The 22996-nt window shown below is 37.7% G+C and overlaps 1 protein-coding gene across 4 annotated transcripts in view; it reads left to right on the plus strand.

The window, feature by feature from the left end:
• The window catches only part of GSTCD (glutathione S-transferase C-terminal domain containing), a 148341-nt gene that overhangs the window by 103715 nt on the left and 21630 nt on the right, over positions 1–22996 (plus strand). For all 4 annotated transcript variants that reach the window (XM_065597664.1, XM_008170109.4, XM_065597663.1 and 1 more), the window contains 3 exons: positions 19765–19880; positions 20718–20762; positions 22438–22566. In XM_065597664.1, the coding sequence (XP_065453736.1) occupies positions 19765–19880; positions 20718–20762; positions 22438–22566 (290 nt within the window). The remainder of the gene's footprint in view (positions 1–19764; positions 19881–20717; positions 20763–22437; positions 22567–22996) is intronic.

Raw genomic sequence — 22996 nt, forward strand, 5'->3', positions numbered from 1 at the left:
AAGCAGTTGAATGCTCAAGCTCTTTGTAAAATACTGAATTGTGAATTTTTCTAGTACTATGAAATCTCCTTTATATTTACTATTTTCTACAAATTGAGAGCCTTTTTACTAGAAATCTCCCCTTACTTTTAAAAAAAAAGATTACCTCAGAAGTGAAAATTTATTCCATACTGTCACTCCCATTGGCAGACATGCAAAAAAGGGGAAAATTCATTGTTATTTTTAAGGTGTGACCATTGCAAAATAATGTGAAGTGTTTTGCAAGGGAACTTGGGAGAAATGCAGAATTTTTATGATCCCGGGATTAATTTTTTTAAATCTAATTTCATGAATCTTTAGATTTAATGAAATGTTACGTATGAACTGTAGTTGATATGTATATGTGGATAGGTTGGGAAGAGAAAAAATAAAACATCAAATATTTCTTTGGGGACCTGGTTACCAGGCAAGCATTATATTTTTCCCAACAAACATTTGCAGAGTCTTTGTGCATGTGGGTCATAATGGGTGAAATTGACCTTTGAGCAGAGGGCCAGTGTATGACCTATGCACCTTATAAATAGAATTTATTTTAGGAAAGTTTTGCTATTGTGACCATTTTTATTGCTTGATTAAACCACGGAAATCATGAAAATGCTCACCTAATCCACTAACTGAATTCCGGTTGACTACACAAGATGATGAATTTTTATACTTGCCTGTTATAACAATGAAAATAAATTAGGGATAAATATGACCTTTCCAAAACAAGCATTATACATTATACCTACCAGCTCTCTTGCCTAACACCCCACTGAAGCAAAATCATGAGAGATCAGATGGGCTTTACAACATCCCTTGAAGCTCAGGAGACTTGATCACTGTTGAATCAAAGGGAGAAGTGATTTCTAGAATTGAAGACATTGAGACTATTTTACCACCTGCCCCCTGATTTTTCTGTCTAGAGACTGTTAGACTTCACTACTATGTGGTATGTGTGGAAGGCAAGATGGCCTCCTGGCCAAATACCATTTAAACAAATACCTTCTCTTAGAGTTGAATGTCACTTGATGTTTTTAGTTCAGTGCACATCCTGTTCCTACAAATTGTGTTCATTTGGTGGAGTTCCGGAGTCAACGGTAGTGCGTTCGGGGATTGATTTATCGCATCTAGACAAGACACGATAAATCGATCCCCAGTAGATCGATCGCTACCCACCGATCCGGTGGGTAGTCTGGACGTACCCTTATTGGTATAACTGGAAATACTTACTAGTGTAGACAGGGTTTTATACCACACTATGTGTTGTGTCAGTGTTATTCACTAGCAAACTGATTTATATCTGGATCATGAGGCTAGTTTGCCTATGATGTAAATATCATAGTAGCTAGTTTTATTCTTGGAGTCTTTTCTCCCTCTTCCCAAAGATAAAATGATTCAGTAACATATTAAAAGAATGGATAAGGGATATTGAGAGGTCTGCTATACGTTAGATACAATAACTGAGGGAGAACTATATATGCTGTCCTCATAACTGTTGTTGGAAGTTCATACTAGTGCCTCTACTCCAGGGTTTCTCAAACTGGGGGTCGGAACCCCTGAGGGGGTCGCAAGATTATTAAATGGGGGGTCGCGAGCTGTCAACCTCCACCCCAAACCCCACTTTGCCTCCAGCATTTATAATGGTGTTAAATGTATAAAAACACATTTTTAATTTATAACGGGGGTGGGGTCGCACTCAGAGGCTTTTTATCTGAGAAGGGTCACCGGTACAAAAGTTCGAGAACCACTGCACTCTCTTTAGTTATAAATAGGTTTATGGACCTACAAGCATATTTTATTTACAGCTAATTTTTTCTCTGTGCCTAAATTCCAGATCTGATGAGATGTACAGTTGAAATACAGGTGTTGCGTGTCTTCCTGTGCATTCTGGGTTAGTGAGAGAATCTTTAACAGAAAAGATAGCATGCTCCCCAAGAACAAAACTTTAGCTTTGTGTACATTTGCTTAATCCGATTGTATATATTAAGGTTAAAGTTCTTCCCATCAAATATACCAAACAAAAGTCCCTATGACAAATAGCCTTTATGTGTCTAAACTTACTTTTGTCTTTGATTCCTTATTAGGCCTATTCTGTTATGATGATACACATTCCATCTTAGTTGAAATGTGGATATTTTGAGCTATTTATAGTCTGATCTTCCTTGTAGAAACATTCCTTGATCTCCCTCGACTAGCATTTGTGTCCTGCTGGTTATTGTTTTGGCCAATATTGTGGGGTCCATATTTAGACTAATTATAATTGATTTTTATTGAGATATTTATTTATAACTTCACATCATAAATACAAAAACAATATAAATAAGTTTCTGGGGAAAACTACAGATGCTAAACATATTACTAACAATCCATAAACTTAAAAGTAAAAATTAAATAAGGTTCTCTGCAAAAGGAATATCTTTCACTTTTCATTTAAATGGAGTTTTATACATTAATTTTGAAAAACTTCTTGATTTATAAATAATTATAATAGGCACTACCACAAGATGGAATCAAATAATTAGCTGAACAGATATGTAAAATCTAATTTATTAATGAATATATCTTAATATTTATTCAATTTATAGAATACCAGGTATGTATAAGAATAAGTGGTCATTAGCTCAATGAATCTTTTAATTAGAAATTACATTTTAAATGATAATTGATAGATGGAGAGAATATAAGCCACTCATTCACCAGTGTTAGAAATCACATGGAATTTATGAGGTAGTGGTATGTAGCCACAAATCTTTTATTTAATCTATAATTTTGTGTGTGCTTATTTCATTTTGACTGGTGGACCATGTCTTCTCACTGTCCGTAGAAAGAATGTAGTTTTCTTTTCCAGAAGGTGAATATTTTGTAAAGTTGGAACTATGTTCTGAAAGTTAGACCAAGTCTGCTTAGATATATTACTTTGTTAGTGTTTATTTCTGAATTTTTTCTCAGAATTAATTTCTGAAGTTAAATGGGCGAGCATACCACTAGGACCCCATTTGCTATCAGGAATCTAGCTATTGGAAAAGTTAGAAAGCTGATGTATGGTAATGAGAAAATCATTTCTGCTGAAAAGGAGTTTGTTGTTAATTTCTGCTGGCTTCTAATCAATTCCAGAAGTGCTTACAAAAATCTAACAGATAATCTATGAATGACTGAATATATGCCATTTATTCATTATATATCAATCTGTAGTTCCCCACTAAAGACTGTGGTCCAATATCTCCCTGTCAACAGGGCCGCCCAGAGGATTCAGGGGGAATGGGGCAAAGCAATTTTGGGGGCCCCTTCCATAAAAAAAGTTGCAATACCATAGAATACTATAGTCTCATGGGGGCCCCTTTGGGGCCCAGGGTCTGGGGCAAATCGCCCCACTTGCACACACACACACACACACACACACACACACACACACCCCGGGCAGCTCTGCCTATCAAAGTATTTCTAAGGCAGCTGTCACCATACTATTTTAATGCCACACAACAATTAAAATACATTAGGGAGAGTTGGGTGTAAACTCTGTTGTCCTTCCTCCCTTCTCTGATGGAGAGAACCCAGTGCTAGAAGGGAGAGTGTAAGGACGTTCAATCTTATTCCTCCTTCCACATATCTGTTCATACCAAGTCTCCAAAATTTTGCTGGAGATACAAGCATTTGGCTTTTTGTCTCTAGGTCTTGAGCATCGAACTTTGAATCTGAAGCATTTTGAGCACTCTACTGCTGGTCCCATAAGGCAGCCCTTGTTGTGAAGGGAACTGATCTTTTCCCTGGGCTGCCATCTTTGCCAGGGGCTCTTATTTCTCCTCAGTGAGTGGGGGACCTGGCTGCAAGAGGTAAGGTCAGGGATGTGGGGATTGGGAAGTGGGTAGCTGGCATGGTAATCTCAGATGCTCCTCGCCCAAGCATCTGTGATAGATGAGTGTAATTCTGTGTGTCTATATTAATACAAATCCTTTCTGTTTTGTGATCATTACTTTGATTGTAAAACTGCACTGTGCCTTCACTTTGACATTGACGTCTTGAAACACTCAAAAGGTGTCAGGAGAAATTCTTGCATCTAGCACAGGGCTAACAATGGAGAGCAATCAAGAGTTGTCAGCCTGGTTGGTCTTCCATTCAGATGGAAGTACCCTAGTTCAAGGAGTTGGCAGCAGCCCAGAGGAATCAGTTTTCCCAGTCTGATACTGCAGGTGGGCTGGAACTAACCAGCAAATCACCAGATGAGGACCTTGAAGCCACTCAGGAGGGAACTGGAACTTTATAAAATGGCAAATTCTGATCTGAGCTGTTTCTCTTGCTGGCCATCCTTGGGGAGACCAAAGCCAGAAGAGAAGACTGGGTAGGATGGGGTGCGCAAAAGAATCGTGGACCCCTTGGAAGGCACTAAGATCCAAAGGAGTCTCAGGAAGGGTGAGGAAGCTGAGGGCATGGTCTTGCATATAAGTATTAATTTTTCTGTAGATCTGAATAACTTTTGTGTTTTGTCTATGAGGAAAAAGGATGTAGTTTAGAAGTGCCTTTGTAAAATCTGTGTCCCTCTTGCTTTAACTGTCACAGAGTTTCTGAAGGGTGAAACAGTAATCAAGAGTACGTATGGGGGAAGGAGCTCTGGAGAGGACTTGAGAGAGCTATTAGGGAGAGTTGGAGGGTCTGCACTGGTCTTGAGGCTTAGGACAACTGGGCTGCGGGGGCCCCATTCCTAAGAAGGGATCGCAACATTGGAGTGTGTATGCCAGGAGTGCGTTTGAAAGGCCAGATATATAGCCAGTGTATGGATACTGCTCACACTGTACATTTAAAAGGATGTGGAATCCAAGGTTTGGTCTAATACAGCAGGCTCCTGTCCCTCCGCAAGAGGAAATCAGTCGTGGCTACAGCTGCTGTGGTATCCTCCCCACCCCAGTTACAGCTCTTCAGGCCTCCATGTCCCTACATCCAGTGGTTCCTCTACTTCCTGGCTCCTCAACTCCTCAGATCAGTGCAATGAGTAAGCATGTGGGTGCCTGGGTGCAGTAAATTACATTGCTGGAGGGATGAGAGAGCCAAAGAGGGAAAGGTGGCTTGAGAAGTGTCCTGTCTGTTGTCATTTTTGGCATTGTTTGGTAAGTGAGGGCCAAACCTCTTTAAGTTACTTGATTTAATTATCTCTTGTTAAGATAGGCAACTGTTTCCAACAAAGCAAGATATTGTGCAGATGGTCCATAAATATATACTTCATATCAGACATATTAGAAGAGTCAAACAGCTGGTAAAACAAAAGGTTCTCACAAAACAAAGTTACAACATAACCAGATGAAGGAGTGGGCCTTCATAAAACCAGTCAGGGAAATCAACTATTCCTCCTGGGATGTTTCTTCTTATCATTCCATCTTCTCCTACTTCCATCCATGCTCCCTGTTGTTGATTGGTCCTGAGAGAAGCTGGTCCCCCTCAAAAAGGTAAGTTTACATTTAGACCCAAACATGGTCAGGATCAGGTTTAGTCTGATGATCTGTGGTAAGGTGTTCCATAGCTAGGCTCCTGCCCCTTGAAAATAACCTGCCCTATTGACCAAAGAGTCTTGTCATAAATCAGTTTAGTTGCATCATCCCTGTGGACCATAGTTGTCTTTGTGGGATAATAGACTTTGAGATAGCCTTGTGCTTTATGGACCTTTCAGGTGCAGACCAGGCCTTTAAATTGGATAGGCAGAAAGTGGAGTTTGTGGAGCACTAATGCAGTATGTTCACAGTTTTGTTAAGTATATTGTATTAGTGGCAATTTATGGAAATTAGTTGCATTTAGCCACAGGTAGAACCTGTGCAGTTAGGCACATCATTAACTAGCATGAAAACGGACACATGTAAAGAATTGCTACATTGTTCATCAGCCTGCTTTTATTCAGAAAAGCTTGCTATATGAGGACCAAACTGTCCAAGTCTCTCTGTCGTCCTCCTTCCTTCAGTTTTGAAATGTGAAGTTAAGAGGATTTGAGTACTGTATAGAACTGGGTTGGTGCCCACATTAGCAGCAGAGCACACAGTTTTTATTTCCCTCTAGACCCTCATCTCTATTTCAAAGGCTGATAAAGGGATTCATGGATTTCTTGACACTTTGTTTTCACAAATTGTCTAAAAGTAATGCAAAGGCCCACCCTGAAAAAAGCTGTGCAATGCAAGAGGGCTAGAATCTTTTTGAAGTTGGATTAGCTGTTAGCTAGGCAGGGAGTACCTTTTAAATTATAATTGTATAAACTCAGAGTCTTGGAAAATTGGGCTCATTTTTGTCTTTATTTTGGATTTTACAGGATTAGCTAAACTGGAAATTTATGTGAGCATGAGTTATATTCTTCTGAAAATCTGTTAAATTTATATTAATAAAGATAACTCTTCTTTGCTTTTATGTAAAAAAAAATACATGTTTGTATTTGGGAACTACACAGACAGTTAGCTTCTTTGAAAGTATTTTAATCCGTATTAATCCTGTGTAACAACAGTTCAGAAATACGACTGTTATCTTTATGCACCATTCAGAAATGATATACAGAAAGTTTCTCCCTATTTAATTGGCTCTTTAAGAAAATTTCAGTATAAGCATAAAGAATAGCTGATTGTGATTTTTTTTAAATGAATCAGGGATAGCATAATCTGCATAATCTATGTTATGTATATGAGGTATTTTCCCCCTGTCCGGAGTACACATAGTTAAAAAAAATAAAACAAAGCTACTATTTGAAAAAAAAATTTTTTTTAAGCATGCTTTTCCGAAAAAGGAATGACATAAAATAGTTAGTGTTCACACATTGGTTGGTTCTTGGTTAATCAGTAAAATCACCTCTTGCTTCCTTTGTGTGAAAGAATTGTCTTGTTTTACAGCCTTTCCTTTGAAGTATGTACAATGAGACAATGGGTATTAGCCAGGAGACACTGGACTGCATCAATTAACACATAGTACACAGAACTGTAGTTTAACCATTTCTTACTTTTGTTTTGTAACGTATTTAAACAGAACAAGGAAATATTTGTTTAAAGTTTCTTGCACTAGTTTGTTGTCAAATAGATTCTAATCATTTGTGGTTTTTTAATTATTTGTGTGCTTTATCAAGTTCTGGGTGTTGTGTATCAGGTGTGCAGGTGTAATATTTGCAAAGTGAAGACAATGAAAAAGCTAATGGGGGCAGGGGAAAGCTGGGAAATGAACCCCCAAAATGTCTTGATTCTATTTATATGGATAATTACTGTATATATGGCAAATATAAATGCAGCATAGCTGTTTGCAGATTATCTTTCTGAATAAATATTAATGTATTAAAACCTCTAAGCATTCTTACAGGGAAGCTGTGTACCAGGGTGGTTTGGCAAACCCCTTGGATCAAAAGAGTCAAGACAGAGAGATACTAAGTATATGTCCAGCATTCAGTGCCTGAATTTAATAACTTAATTATACCCAAATGACACTCTGCCATCTCACTTGGTATTGGCCCTTACACATTCATCATCTCTTTCATAATATGAAGGAGAGTCAGAAAACACAGACCTAAGTAAGGGTGAGGAAAAGAAAAGTACTAATCAAAAACACACTTTTTTTTCAGTCTGTGATGCATACTTTTTGTGATACAAGCGGACTTATTTCAGGATACAATCCCAGAGGTGGTTCAAGCTTTAATACGGAAGGCCTGCTTTTACAGTAGGAGCAGGTGGCACAACAGAAAACAGATTCTGCTGTTAGAAGTCAGAGGATCAGAAAGCACTTGTCAAAACTCAGTGCTGTGGTTTAAAACCACTTAGAAAACATTCCTAGCTTTTATTAGGTATTTACAGTGTTTCACTGTGTTTAATATTTACAAGAATACTTGTAACTTGCAGTTCTATTTTTAGCTTTGATTTTTTTTCTTTCAAACTGGACAAAAAAAATATAAAAAGCTACAAGTAGCCAATCAGTTATTGCATGTTAAATGAAAATTGTATGATGGAAGCACTTCATCACTGAAAGTTTCACATGAACTTTTAAACAATCTTTTGCCTCTTTTAACTAATCAAACCTATATAAATAACAGAGGCACTATTTTATAGATCAGTATTGATCCAGTCTAACAGTTTCCATAAATCTCATATTTACACAGAATCAGGCTAAACAAGCATTGATAATTGCAGTGGTGCACTGAATGAGATGGCAGACTAGTTTGGATTCTCCACAGAATATGAAGACAAGGAGCATTTGGTTTAAGTCATGCAACATATGTAAATGAAGTGTCTCATTCTGAAGTCTGTGTATAAATAAACAGCCATATTGTATACCGTATATACTCGTTCAGAAGCCGAATGTTTTTAGTAAAAAAGGAAAACACCAGAGAAGGGGGTCGGCTTATGAACGGGTATAGAAAGGGAGAGGTGGGACACAGCCCCTCCTCCCCAACAGAGGAAGCAAGAAGAGGCAGCACAGCCAGCGGAGCCAGAAGGGAAGAGGCAGGGCCAGAGTCTCTCCACTTCTGACCACGCTGCTCTTCCCCCAGCCTCCAAAGCAGCTGCAGCTCCGGGGCTGGCAGGCTGCAGCCCTGTCACTTGGCCCCGCCCCCCAGAGCAGGCTGTGGCCATGCCGCCTGGCCCACCAGAGCACGCTTGTGGCCGTGCTGCCCGGCCCAGCCCGCTGGAACATGCTGCGGCTGCGCCGCCCAGTCTGGCCTGCCGGAGCAGGCTGTGCCACACTGCCCAGCCTGCCGGAGCAGCTCCAGCCAAGCCAGAGACATCCTCCCCTGGCCCTCCCTAGATAAGGTGGGAAGTGATGGGATGGGGAGAGTGTGGGGGTCCCAGGCTAGGGATGGGGTCATGTGGGGGTGGTCCCAGGCGTTACGCCACTGACCCCCAGCTTCTCCTCCCTCCCCCCCCCAAAAATGGTTGCTATTGCCACCATTGGTGCGAGTGAAGTGATAGTAGCAACCATGTGAAATTTTAAGCAAAAATTCTCTAGTGTGGAAAAGCCATTTCATCTAAAGACTCAGAGTATGATTATTTTTCAAACTATCGCCAGATGCAATCTAAATAATAATAAATATATAGGTCTCCATTGGGTGAAAAGCTAGTGCATTAAAATACCCAAGTAAGTCATATCATAAAATCAGTATTTAAAAATAATGTTTAAAGTGTTGGAATATAAGTAAGCTAACATAAAGCTACAGTGTTGCAGTAAAGTGCATTGGTTAATGTTTTGCTTTACACTGTAATAAAATTCACCTCAATGCAGAGGGCCAGCATGATGCCTGTGCCTCATTTAAGTCCCATTTAGTGGGACTAAAGAGGTATATAGGCTTTGTGCTCTCTCTTCACAGGAGTGATTTTCACCTACGAGTACGAACAAGTCTTACAGTGTATGCTCTATACTACTGTTTTTAATTTTCTCCCTAACAGCAACATGTTTCATAAAACAAGTAAATTAAATTGGTTGAAGAACTATGTAGATTTGCTCAGTACTGTTTTCATTCTTATTTAATAAATAAATGCAGATCAATCTTGCTTACTTTTTTAAGCTAAGAGTCTTAGTTTATTTTAACTTGAATGGAAACATTTTGGCAATCCTTTACTGTAATACTTTCCCTTAGTATTATTTCCAAAAAGTAGGGTTTTTTTTAATTGCTCTTAATGTTACAGGTTATAGCGTTTTTTTGTTTTTGTCTTTTTGTAAGGGTTAAATCATGTTATGATTACTTTTTTAAGAGAGAAACCTTATAAACAAACTTCTTTACTTGACTGGAGCCTAAGCTGCTTAAAAGCTAATACCAAAATCAAACAACATGCCCTTTTCAAAGTCTAATAAAATGGGTCAGTTTGAGACAGTTTGAGACTGGAAGCCAGGGTCCCTTGGTCTCATTCTGATCTCATTTACACTGATGTAAATAAAAAGTAACTCCATTGTTGTCAATGGTGTTAGATTGGTGAAAAGTTGTTGTGAGATCAGAATTAAGCTTTTTGAGATCTGAATTCTAACTCTGATACCGATTCGCTGAGCAAGCCATTTAAACTCTGTTTCACCTCTGTAAAATATATATATATATAGATGTCTGACTATGTTGCCCTCTGGTGGCTGCAGCTCACAGAGCTCTGAAGAAGAGAAGGTAGGAGAGATGAAGATGGAGAGAGGAGAATCGAGAGAAGGAAGGAGAAAGAGAAGAAATGAAGAGGGGGCAGTAGTAGAAGAGGATGAAGAGGGAGTCATTATTGTATGTTTATATGAAATTTTCAGCTTTCATGTTAAAAAACAGTCAATTCCTAGTCCTCAGGATTGTGGAAAAAAGCTTGAAAGTATGAACCTCAATGGATCAGAAAGCAGACAAAAAGATCCCAATAGTTGTTATAAAATCTGAGGAGTTTTAAACCAATCTCATGATTTCCAGTGTGCCCTGACTTACAATTTTTGAAACTTTGGGGTTGACAATATTGTACATGTAACGTCACAGTCCCACTAACCCATGACTTTTTCACAGGTACAGGCTAGTGGGGATAATACTCACTGACTTTTCTCAGTATGTTATGATTCTTCATAATCCAGTGAAGAACAGAGTAAAAACTAGAGGATAAAAAGTGCTGCAGTGAGAGCAAAATCTAAAATGAATGTTAGCAGCATGTTTTGTTTAGTTTGTTTCTTGTCAGATGTTAAACAGATGCCTTTTGGGAAGCATGAAGATGTCAATTTGAGAAAAACAATTTTACAAGCAGGAATTAGCTACATTTAATTTTGTGGAAGCTTAGCATAAGTCTTCATGTGTCTTTAATAGCTCCCAGTGGTACTTGTTTCTTTATAGATTGATTTTGTTTGTTTTTTGTCCAAATAAGTTCTTCTAATACAGTTAAACTATAAAAAAAAATCTGTGTCCAAGTTCCTGTTTTAGTTGTTTAAGGGCACTTTAATAGCTGCTTGTGCTTTTGAGGAAATAATGAAAAAGGTATACATGAGGCAAGGTTATTTTTTTATGCCTGAAATGATAAACCATTTTACAAAGTTTAGCTTAACAGAGACCGGGTTAGGAGCAAAAGGAATGGCATGTAAGTTTAAAAATTAGAAAAACATTCTCATATTGTTCAGCTCTTGACCTTTTTATTATTGACCCACATATTCAAAAATTATGATTTGTAGTTTGTTTTTCCCCTTGATTGTCTAAACATATTACTTAGTTTTACCATAAAAATAATAATAAACAGATATTATAACAGTACATGCTTTAATGTTTTTCTTTAGCCTAACTTTTTGACAGTACATGTTAAATGTTTTCCAGCAAGATGTGTTAAGTCCTCTGTTTTATTCCTTGTTTGTGATATTGAAACAGATTTAAACATGTGCAGACTAAGGCCCTGATCTAACAAACACTTGTGCACAAATCACTTTATGTACATTAATAGTTCTGTAGAAGTCAGTGGGAATATTTAAGTGTGTAAAAGTTACTCAGGTGTTTGCAGAATCAGGGCCCACACATTCTGTGTACCTACTAGGCAAGCATCTGCCTTTATGTCTAATGAGACTGCAAGCAACAAGTGCTGGCCTTTCTGTTGATGTTGTATAGAACACTGGATTTTTCCCCCTGAGTATCTATATCACTTGTGTGAAAGGCTTAGACACGCAATGATCATGGAAGGTGTCCAGTGAGCAAAAACTAAAAGAAGCCAAAGAAGTTCTGTTGTCAAGCCAGTCTACTGTCTTCTCTCCATTTAGTGGGGGACTTTTAGGAGCATTTAAAGCTGGAGAAAAGTGTGTGTGTGTGTGTGTGTGTGTGTGTGTGTGTGTGTGTGTGTGTGTGTGTGTGTGAGAGAGAGAGAGAGATCAAGAAGTTTCAGAAGAAGTAGGCATTGACTTTTGCTTTGTTACTGACAGATAAGGACTTGTCTACGTGTTGAGATAATGTGCTCTATGGGAGTGTAATTTCTGAAGCACACTTACGTGTTGCATGTTAATTGATCCATGTAGACACTGCTGGTGCACTTTACTGTAGTGCTATTTGAAACAGTACGTTATTAAAGCGCACTAGGGAACTTGTAGTGCACACCAACAGGGCCTACACGGGTCAATTAATGCATGTTAGTGCACTTTAGAAATGACATCCCCAGAGAGCACATTACCCCATGGTATAGACAAGCCCTCTGTCTTTGCAGGACTTCAAAGCTTTTTAGTTCCAGAGTACATTATAAACTGCTATTCAGAAAAAGCGTTCTTCAGAGCTTTGTGGATCATTCTGTCAGTGACTGGGTACTTCAATCCACCAATTAAGAAAAAGTATTTCCTAGAAGGCAGGTTGATATTTTTATTCATAACATAATTTTCTGTCTGCATGAAAAAGGCATATTGTAGCACAGAGTTCATTTTATAAAATGGCAAGATATTGGTAGATATTTTGGAAGATCGTGTTTATTTTATGTTTCTGGATGTAATTAAATTCTCTCTCTTTTATACAAAAATGATTTCTCTTTTCTGTATAATGTTTTTGCTCTGAGAGTACATGACAAGAGGCGGAAGAGTAATAAAAGTAAAGTCTCTCAGTGAATATTACTATTTTTATTTATTCACTTATTTTCCACTTTGACCATCATTGTAATAAAACAATCCAAACAATATTTTATGGCACCATTGAGCCGTTGAAACTCAAATGTTGAAAAATTAAAAATTTAACTTGTTTAAATAGTTAGGGTGGCAAGCATTAGCCAAACTCTGCTCCTGTTAAAATCAATGGGAGTTTTACCATTGATTTGAAAGCAAGTTGTTAGCCAATGCTGAGCACTTCTTTAAAAACCATTGCCTTAGTCCACCGATACCTTCTGCTTCAGTATGTATAGTGTAAGAGAAGCTGAATCAGAAAATTCCCTGAAAGGGGCTAGCAACAAGGAATAGCAAGGGGAAAAGCAAATACCAAAGATTCCTGGTATGTTTTATTGTAATACAAATGCTCTTTTTCACGAGGAAGTTTTGCCAGAGAAGTATTTGTTTTGGGGCTCTATAAAAACCTATTTTTTTTTGTGCGTGTGGGTAATCCTGATATTTTCCTCTCCCAAAATGCATGTGTGATATTTTTTTTTTGTTTATATCCTGCATCCAGTGTCACCCATGAAAGTGTTTAATAAATTACTACATTAATGCAAAAAAGCTCTGTAGGATTATAATTGCTTCCATTTAACATCCTATGAGGAATATTCTGAAAATTCATCTGTTCCACAAGTTAATTTTATTAGATTGTTAAAGGAAAACCCACACTGCAATCAGTAAAGACTTTTTGGTAATTTGTGTCTGGCTTTGGCTTTATCAGTATGAACTCTTGTAGTTCCAAAATTACACTATATTCCTGTCCTGTTATTCTTACTACTGCCAAGCCCAGCAGAATGTATAAGTTTTTCTGATACTTGACATTTAGTCCAGATATAAGCTTTTCCTCTTACATTTTCCAGTGTATTTTATATCTTTATAGGCCTCTAAAATTACATTAAAAATGTTAAACTGAATTGTTTTTAGCACTGATGTGTGTCAGACATGATTCAGAAATGCACAGTTTTCAAATGTAGATTTTCTTTCCTTCCTATGGTATTATTCCTTTAGCAACAAAGAGGTAGATGTTTCTCAAGGTCAAGAGACAGGTATATTGCTGGCTAGTAACATCACTCCATACATCAGTGTAATCTCTGATCATATAATCACCCATATGTCCCATTCCAAACTCTCCATTTGATTTCCCTCAATATAGGGCAATCTGTGAACCTTTTGATCACTGTGATGAGCAGTTACTCATGTGAGGAAGAGAGTTGTTACAAATTTCAAAATATGTAATCTGATACTAATAAGGGACATGCTTGCAGAGCTCTCCTTTTTAATACATCACCAACATGGACAGCTAGGGATGAATCATAAACTCATAGAAATGAAGGACTAGAAGGGACATTTAGAGGTCATCAAGTCCAGCCCCCTGTACTGAGCAGGACCAAGTAAACCTGGACTATCCCTGACAGGTGTATTTGTTCAGCCTGTTCTTAAAAACCTGAAGGGATGAACTACCCTTATAGTTACAAATTTTTTCCTAATATCTCATCTAAATCTTCCTTGCTGCAGATAAATCCCATTACTTCTTGTCCTACCTTGATCCTTGTCCTCTTTGATCCCCCTCAGACATCTCAAGACTGAGTTTTTTTTAACCTTTCCTCATAGGTCAGGTTTTCTAAACCTGTTAACATTTTTCTTGCTCTCCTCTGGAGTCTCCAATTTGTCCACATCTTTCCTTTTCTGTGGCGCCCAGAATTGGATACAGAATTCCAGATGAGGCCTCCCCAGTGCTGAGTAGGGCAGGAAAATTACCTCCCATGTTTTATAATATGACACCTCTATTAATACACCCCAGAATATTAGACTTTTTTGCAACTGCATCACATTGTTGACTCATACTCAATTTGACTGCCTAGTCAGTTATTCCTCTTTTTGTAGTTGTGCTTTTGATTTTTCCTTCTTAAGTGAAGTGCTTTGCACTTGTTATTGAATTTCATCTTGTAGAATTCAGGCCAATTCTCCAATTTTGTCAGGATTGTTTTAAATTCTAATCCTGTGTCCAAAGTGCTTGCAACCCCTCACAGCTCTTCACTCCATTATCCAAGTCATTAATGAAAATATAAAATAGTATCAAACCCGGCACTGACCCCTGAGGAACCCGACTAGATATGTCCTCCCAGTTTGACAATGAACCATTGATAGCTACACTTTGAGTACAGTCTTTTAATCAGTTGTGCACCCACCTTATAGTAATTTCATCTAGATCACATTTCCCTAGTTTGCTTATGAGAATATCATGTGTGACTGTATCAAAAGCCTTACTAAAATCAAGGTAGATCTCATAAAGCTATGCAACAGTAATATAATTACACATAAGAAAAGCAACATACTGCCAAAATCATTAAGGACAACACTGTGCCTTTTAGGCACAGCCCTGCATTGGGGGTCAGTACAGAGCTGCACTGCCCCAGAGGGTAAATGGCAGGTTGAGGTGATTTGTCTGCCTCTGAAGGACCCTCACCCACTCTGTGGATCCAGAAATGGCTTAGCCCTCAGGCTCATAAAATATTTCTGAAGAACAGATTTTTTGCTTTTGGAATGGACCAGGTTGTTGTACCAAGTGGTAGATACTTAAATTAAAATCCAGGCAGTGGATGCTGCCAACCTTTTGACATGGGTATTCACCTTCTTCCTCCATCTCTGGGGATATGTGCACAGACAGATGTATAACGCACGCAATTGTTGCACACTCTGCTGTATTATCACCGTAGTCAGCATTTTTTTCAGAAACAAAGTGTAAATCAGAGGTTCTCAAACTGGGGGCCGGGACCCCTCAGGAGGTTGCGAGGTTATTACATGGGGGTTCATGAGCTGTTTTTAATTTATAAGGAGGGTTGCACTCAGAGGCTTGCTATGTGAAAGGGATCACCAGTACAAAAGTTTGAGAACTACTGGTGTAAATGTTTCTAATGAAGTGCAGCTTAATATACTTTTTTGTCTCCTTTCTTTGGTATGGTTATAAAAAAGTATTTTTGTTTAAAGAGGAAAACAAATTAATAGATGCCCTTCACACTACTTCTGCAAATTTATGCACCCTGGATATGGAGTTCATGGCAGTCAAAGGAAGAATATGTGCATGAGTAATACATACTTAGCACCAAGCCTACTTAAAAAATTGTAGCAAGAACATTTTTCTTGCTGCATTTAGCTAATTGATAGATGGACATTTTTTTAATTGTTGAAGTTAGTAGAACACTCTGTTAAAGTGGTATTCCTTCTGAGCAGGAAGCATATTTATTTACAGCTAACTGGCAGCAGGGCTGTCAGTTTTCATCAGCTACCTGGCAGAATTGTGTAATGAATGATGCTTTGTTTAATAATTGCATGGAAATTACTGTAAGCGGTATTGAATTGTGGATGTGGTTTGAAATGACAAATGATGTGTTTGTAGAAACTACTGACAGGCATGGGTAGCCATGACTTCAACTGTTGTGAGGTGAAATCTTCAAGGTGAAAATGACATGGTTTTGTGTTAGAGAATAATTAGGTGTACAGTATTACCAGTATCAAGTGTCAAAAAATCATGAGCTGGGCTTCAAAAAATCATGCAATTTATAAAATATTAAATTTGGGGTTCTTTTTATTTACTTTCTGGTTTCTGAGACTTTAGGATACACTGGAGTCATGTTTTCAAGCTTTTCTCCATTACCAAGAGGACAACAAACTTACTTAAAAAAAAGAAAAGAAAAAGAAAAGAAAACTGAGATATCCATGTAATCACATGAGTCCAGAAGCTGGAGCTTTAAGAAAACTATTGTGAGACTTGAGGTAAAATTGTGAGAACTGGCAACACTGCATGTATAGTATGTCATTCAGTGGAAATTATTTCAGAATTAAAATTAAACAGGGTTAAGCTCTCAAACATATAGTTATTGAAATTTACCTACTCAAGAAAACAAAAGTGATATTGAACCAAAGTATATATGGAAAAATCTGAAAATATTTTTTGGGAACTGAGTGACTTTTTACAAGGCCTCTAATGTTGCAAAAAGGTGATGTCAAATTGTAAGTTTTCCAGCATGCTAAAGTGTACTAATTCTCTGGGCCAAACCAAGAGGTCCTTTAATCCTGTGAAGCCTTTTATATTCCTCATCACAGGATGTGGATTAATAACAATGTTCAGCTCATGAATCCAAAAGAATTATTTTTGTTTTGACCACAAATGAAAAAGAAAAATAGAACCTGCTGGGCATGTATGGCAGGCTGTCAGCAGAGTTTTACAAAAGAGAAAAATGTTTTACTTTGGTGTTGAAATGTACTGTGAGAAAAGGTCACATTCTTCAAGAAGGTTTTACCTTGTAGGAGTAAACTTCAAAGAAAAAAGTGTCAGGAGACTGTCTTATTGGGCTCTAAGAAAAATATATATTGCTTGCTTCTAGATTCTAAGAAGACTAAGAAAGAATAGATGAATAGGAGTATTTAGGCATGCATGATTTAGTTCAATTAATGGTCTGTTGTACTCAGGGAAAGACTGGTGTTTCACTTGGCAACCATCTTAACATTCTATACAGGTTAAACCATAGTTTTCTGGATTTTTGTAGCAAGGACAAAATAGGAAAAAAGACCTGTTGTGTCTGGAGTTTGGTTTCCAATCCTAAAAGGAAAGTTGTGTGTATTATTCATGACCATTTTTAGAAAGTGTAGTTGAGTTTTTCTTCCTTACATAACAAAATAAGAACAGGACATACTGGGTCAGACCAATGGTCCATCTATCCTTTCTTCTGACAATGGTTAATTCTAGGTGCTTCAAAGGGAATGAACAGAACAGGGCAATTATCAAGTGATCCATCCCCTGTCGTTTAGTTTCAGCATCTGGCTGCCAGGGAAATGGGAAAAATATTCTTTAATATATTTTTGGAGGTTGTGTTTTTACCTTTTGATTTCATATCAAGAAGTACCAAATGTTAGAATATGTCATTGAGATATAATGTTACATAGGAATGATTTTAAAAAGCACAATATGTTCCTAACACAAAAGTGTAATTTATGTTTTCTTAACTTTCTCAATGCACAATTCAATTAAATTGTGTGAGGTGATTTATTGTTCTAGGCTAAAAAAAATGAAAAAAATGTAATCAAATGCCCAGATTATTGGATGAAATGCTATGCCTGGCACTAGTTCTCGTGTTACAAATGGGGACTACCACTTTTGATCAGAATGTGCAGAATTTCTTTGCATTTTTCTGACTTTGGAGCAAAAGTGCTTGTTTTTTTTTTTTTTTTTAATCTCTTCCTTCACTTTGAAAGTAAGGCCCATGCTCTGCAGGAAATCAAGGACAGTGCCTGAATGACAACAAAAATGGTATAATGTTTATATTTAAGTTTCTGAGAAGCCAGACTGGGAAAAAGAAAATTACCCAAGGAGGGTAAGTTACATGCCAGGGGACTACTTGAGGACCTTTCATCAAAAGCAGCACTGTCTTAGATTGATTGTTTTGGAAAACCAAGAAAATTGGTTCTAGCCAAGCCAGGAATGGATTGTAAGCTATTTTCTTTCATTAGTATGTTATGGAGTTTCAGGCATCAGTACCAGACCAAAAAGAGAAATAAACATTCAACTTTTTGAAATTAGTCACAGTTCTCAAAATACTACTTTCTCTATTTCAGTAAGTAATTTTGAACTCTTACTTTCCTTTCTGGGCAGCTTAAAGTTATTTATAAACTCTGAAAGAATACTTTTAATGCAGAATATTTTTATTTAGCATAGATGAATACTGTACACATCTCAATATTATTGCTTACTGTACCATCTTCAACTTTTTTGTTTTCTTTGCATAGATGGCATAGAATGTGCTACTGTAAGAAGTTGATCTTTTATATTTTAGTTGAAAAATAAGAACTAGATTGTGATACTCTTTTACCACAAGTAGATCCATTGACTTTACTTACCATGAGCAAAGATATCACAATCTGCCCATAAAGTTGGATTATTTAATTAAAAAGACATTGCCCCAATTTGGTAGGGGAAAGAGGAGCTGCTCCTGCAGATGTGGTGATCAGGAAGCTTACATTTTCTTCTGAAACATGCTAGAAGTCATTATTTGGTACTTTGCTCTTGTAGTAAGTTATCCTTAAAACTCTATTCCCTTAATTCCGAGCAGAAGCTTATTTTTTGTAAACTAGACAAGCAAGGAATATTGCAGAAAAATAAAGAGACAGATCTGTTCAGTGGTTCAAGTCCAAACAAAGCCTGCAGTTCGTAAGCAATATCTAGCACACACAACCATAACGCAAAGCTCAAAGAAGACCCAGTATTTATATATCTGAGAATGTGGAACAAAGTAATCACACGTGATGTGCATGAAAATGTAATGAGAAGAAAAAAGAAGGAAAAGTTGTCAACATTTTCTTCTTACCTCAAAGATTAGCTTATGAATGGCATTTTGTAGAAATGTCTACAGCTCTGAATATTTTCTGAGCAAAGGGATGTTATGGACTTTTTCTTCACCTGAACAAATAACAAGGTCCCTCAACAGTTCATTAGTTTCACTGATACAAAGAGCATGTTTGGAATATATAAATGTTAGCCAAACAAATTAATTCCATCTCAAGAAGCTATTTCATGGCCTTTATCAAGTACTGTTGAAAGCAGCGAGGTTTTAGTTTTCTTTTGGATGGAGTTAGGACATTCCAGTTGTTCTACAGACAGCTACAAGTAACATCTTATTCTACAAATAGAGTCATTTAAATACATGGGGACTACTTGTAGTGTAAGGTGGTACTCAACATGATTGAGAGTATCACAATCTAAGACAAGGTGCTTAAAGACCACACGTGATTTTATCCTGTAAAATCTCTGATCTGAGTCAAAGCTCAGTTTCTGAGCCTGAGTCACTGGGTGAAAATACACTTTAAGGTAGAGTTGGAGGGTTTGATTACTATATAACAACAATTCACTCCAGTTTTTAATTGTTGGTGTGCAAAGCCATCTGGGTGCCTTAACGGGAACAACATGAATACATAGTTCCATAATGTGCTAAAGAAATATGTTGAACAATTTAAAAATATTTAGGCTGAGATTTTCAAATCTGCCAAATGTGATTTGTTGTCTAAATTGTCTAGACAGCTTGAAAATCTCATCCTTAATTGTTAGGATTTCCAGTACGGTTTTCTTATAACTATTTAGAAAGTTAGAAATATTGTGGAATAGTTATTAAAAATTAGTCAACATCAATTTATTTCCTTTGTTGTCATCCTCAGGAAAGATGTCCAGTGATCGTGCTCTGAGGAAACAGCAGCAATTGAATAATCTGGTGTCCATGGTGACAAAATTATCTAAACCCGGAGATGTGGTTGTGGATTTTTGCAGTGGAGGGGTAATATATGTTCTCTATATAAAATGCAACTTTATTGGGTTTTTTTTGTCTTTTACAATTCCAGTAGGACATGACTACAAATCAGAGTCTCATGGCGGATGGTCCTTTCAGGGGAGTCACGGACCAGCCTACCTGTGACAGGCTCCTGTAACGGAGAACAAGCCAGTTTAGACTCACCTGCAAATAATTAAATCGCTAGACAGCTGTCTGGCAGCTAATTAGTTAATGAGCCTGATAAAAAGTTACTGGGGCCCTGTTAAGGTGGATGCTAGAGGCTGGAAGCTCCTGAGGACAAGAGCTCCCATGAGAGTTCAGTAGGCAAGTTCACCAGAGTAAGGAGCCTGGAAAGCGTGCTCCTAGAGAGAGGAGCCTGGCTGCTCAAATACCTGTAGAAAGCAGCTTCAGGTGAGTGCTGGAAGGAATAAAGGTAGAGACTGAACTGAACCCAGCCCCAGGAAGGAAGGCTGAGGTCTCTGACTTCAGGAGAGTGAAGACCTTTAAGTGACAGCCTGAGGCTGGAGCGGAGAGAAGGAAGAGACTTTATTTTGGGGGTATATTTAGAGTCAGTGTAGACCCCAGTGGGGACTTTGAACTGAGTTGAGTTATTTAAGAGTACAGAAGAAGGTTAACTGTTAACTGAGGAAGGGTGCCTGCATAGCCACCCTGAGAGCTTGAGGTGGTGGCTCTTGAGGCTGCCACATGACACAGGGCAAAGGTACAGACTTTGGAATCTGAACTGCTTTTACAAAGACACTGTCACTCTTGAAGGGGGTCATTGTGAAGGGGGTCAGCTGCATGGGATTTGAAAAGTGACTCATGTTTTTTTGGTTTTCACAGGGCCATGTAGGAATTGTTCTTGCTCACATGTTGCCATCATGCCAGGTAAAGTCTCAATAAAAATATATGGACAATGCAATTTTCCAGACTTCGATAATTCACAACTTAAAAAAAAAAAAGCCACTAGATGGAAACCACAAAGACTGCTTTAACAATGATGATTTAGAGACTTTATTTAGGTTTCAGAGTAGCAGCCGTGTTAGTCTGTATCAGCAAAAAGAACAGGAGTACTTTTGGCACCTTAGACACTAACAAATTTATTTGAGCATAAGCTTTCATGGGCTACAGCCCACGTCATCGGATGCATAGAATGGACTTTATTTATACAATAATGTGAGGCTCTGAATTTGTGCATATATCAATATTTGTTGTACTACAGAATTGTGCGGTGTGTGTCACCCATGAAAAAGATAGTTTAGAAGAAGCAGCTTTCAAAAGATGCTAGTAACAGTGCCAAGTCCTCAGGGCCTGATCATCTCATTGGTGATTTAAGTACAAGCTTAACTTGTAGCAGCACATGGATAATTGTATCCCTGTACAGCAAAGTACTTACGTACATGTTTAAGTTCTCTGCTGAATTGAAGTGTTGAATTGAAGGCTCCCTGGAAGAGCCACTGCCCCACTTTTCTGACCCATCCTAGTCTGACTCCCCAACTTTCATACACTCATGACAGCAAAAAAAGGTAACTACTGCCTTCCCCTTTGAAGGCAGCTCTGTCCTAAGTCTTGAGAAGATGTTTGCTTCATTGTGCAGGAAGTGAACCCGAAAGGGTTGGTTCACTTCCAGCCACTTGAAGCGTGAATAGCAGGGTTCTGATAACAAATAACATTGGGAACTAAAACCTGTAACTGCTCACCAGCCCCATTTCCTCAAACTTGTGTGGAGATTAGATGCAGCCTATATTTAGGGTCCTTTGTTTTTGGTTTTTATTTTATTTAATTTTTCCCGGGAATTTATCTGTGTTTATTATTACAACAACAAAAACAGGTGAAAATCAGTGTAAAAACTATTAATATTTTTTCTGGGCAAATAGGGTCTATTTTGGTGGATGGAAGGATGGGGGAAAGTATTGAATAGATTACGCTTTGAAGAACGGAATTCAATGTGATTTGCTGCAGAACTAAAACAGAATTCAAAACACAATGCCATCTGTGAGTTTAAGAAAACAATATATCTCTAATCCCCAAATAAAACTTTTCATTTGAATAAACAATTTACTGTTGTAGACTTAGAACTATTAGCCTATAAATATTTACATGTAATAAGTTGGCCATACCATTTGTAGCACATACACCCAACTTCATCCTTTTCTCCTGTTTTTGTTTTTTTAAAACTTTTGAATACTTCCTTGTGTTCTGAAACATATTCTGATACAGATCTTTGTTTTCTTCCTGTTTTGGTGTGTTAAATCTTTAAACAGTTATTGCTAAAAGCTTGAAAAGTGTACATGATGGGCGTGAGATTCGTCAGTACGTTCAGATGCGCACGCACTTCAGAGCTTGTGTGCGTGCCTGTTTGTTTATTGTGTGTATTCTCTAGACTAATACATATAGCCTTACTTCAACAGGCAGCTTTGAATTTGGGGGAGATCTCATCACCAGTCTCAAGAAATTAAGTAAAGATTTTACACCAGAATTTTGGGGTACTGCATAGCAAGTATCATTTTATTTTGATTTTAGAGCAATACTGCTGACTTATTTTCCTTTATGTGAAATCCAGGTGGTGCTGATAGAAAATAAGGAGTTGTCATTGGTACGTGCTAAAGACAGAAGTGATGAATTAGGATTACAGAATATTTGGTTCGTTCAAGCAAACCTGGACTATTTTAAAGGAACTTTTAATATTGGGGTAAGTGATTGATTTTTCAACTTTAGAGTCTACTGATTATTAAGAAAAAATGTTTCCTTCTGTGGGTGATTAAGTATACTTACAAAAAGTCCTGTGGCACCTTAAAGACTAACAGATGTATTGGAGCATAAGCTTTGGTGGGTGAATACCCACTTCGTCAGACGCATTTGTTGCTTTTTACAGATCCAGACTAACACAGCTACCCTCTGATACTATACTTACAAACAATTCCAATACTTGGGAATATGAAGCCAGGCATTTCTGATTCTATACAAACTTTTGTTCTATCAGCAGGAAATCAGCTTTGAATGTATTACAGTTAGGAGATAAGGTAATATTATCCCCCTATTCTTAGTTGTTTGTTGAGTGATCACACTATTCTCTGCAATGTGCAAAACACAGATGGAGGAAGATATTCTTGTTCCAAAGG

Source organism: Chrysemys picta, chromosome 5 (assembly GCF_011386835.1).
Source record: "Chrysemys picta bellii isolate R12L10 chromosome 5, ASM1138683v2, whole genome shotgun sequence".
NCBI classification, from domain to species: domain Eukaryota; kingdom Metazoa; phylum Chordata; order Testudines; family Emydidae; genus Chrysemys; species Chrysemys picta.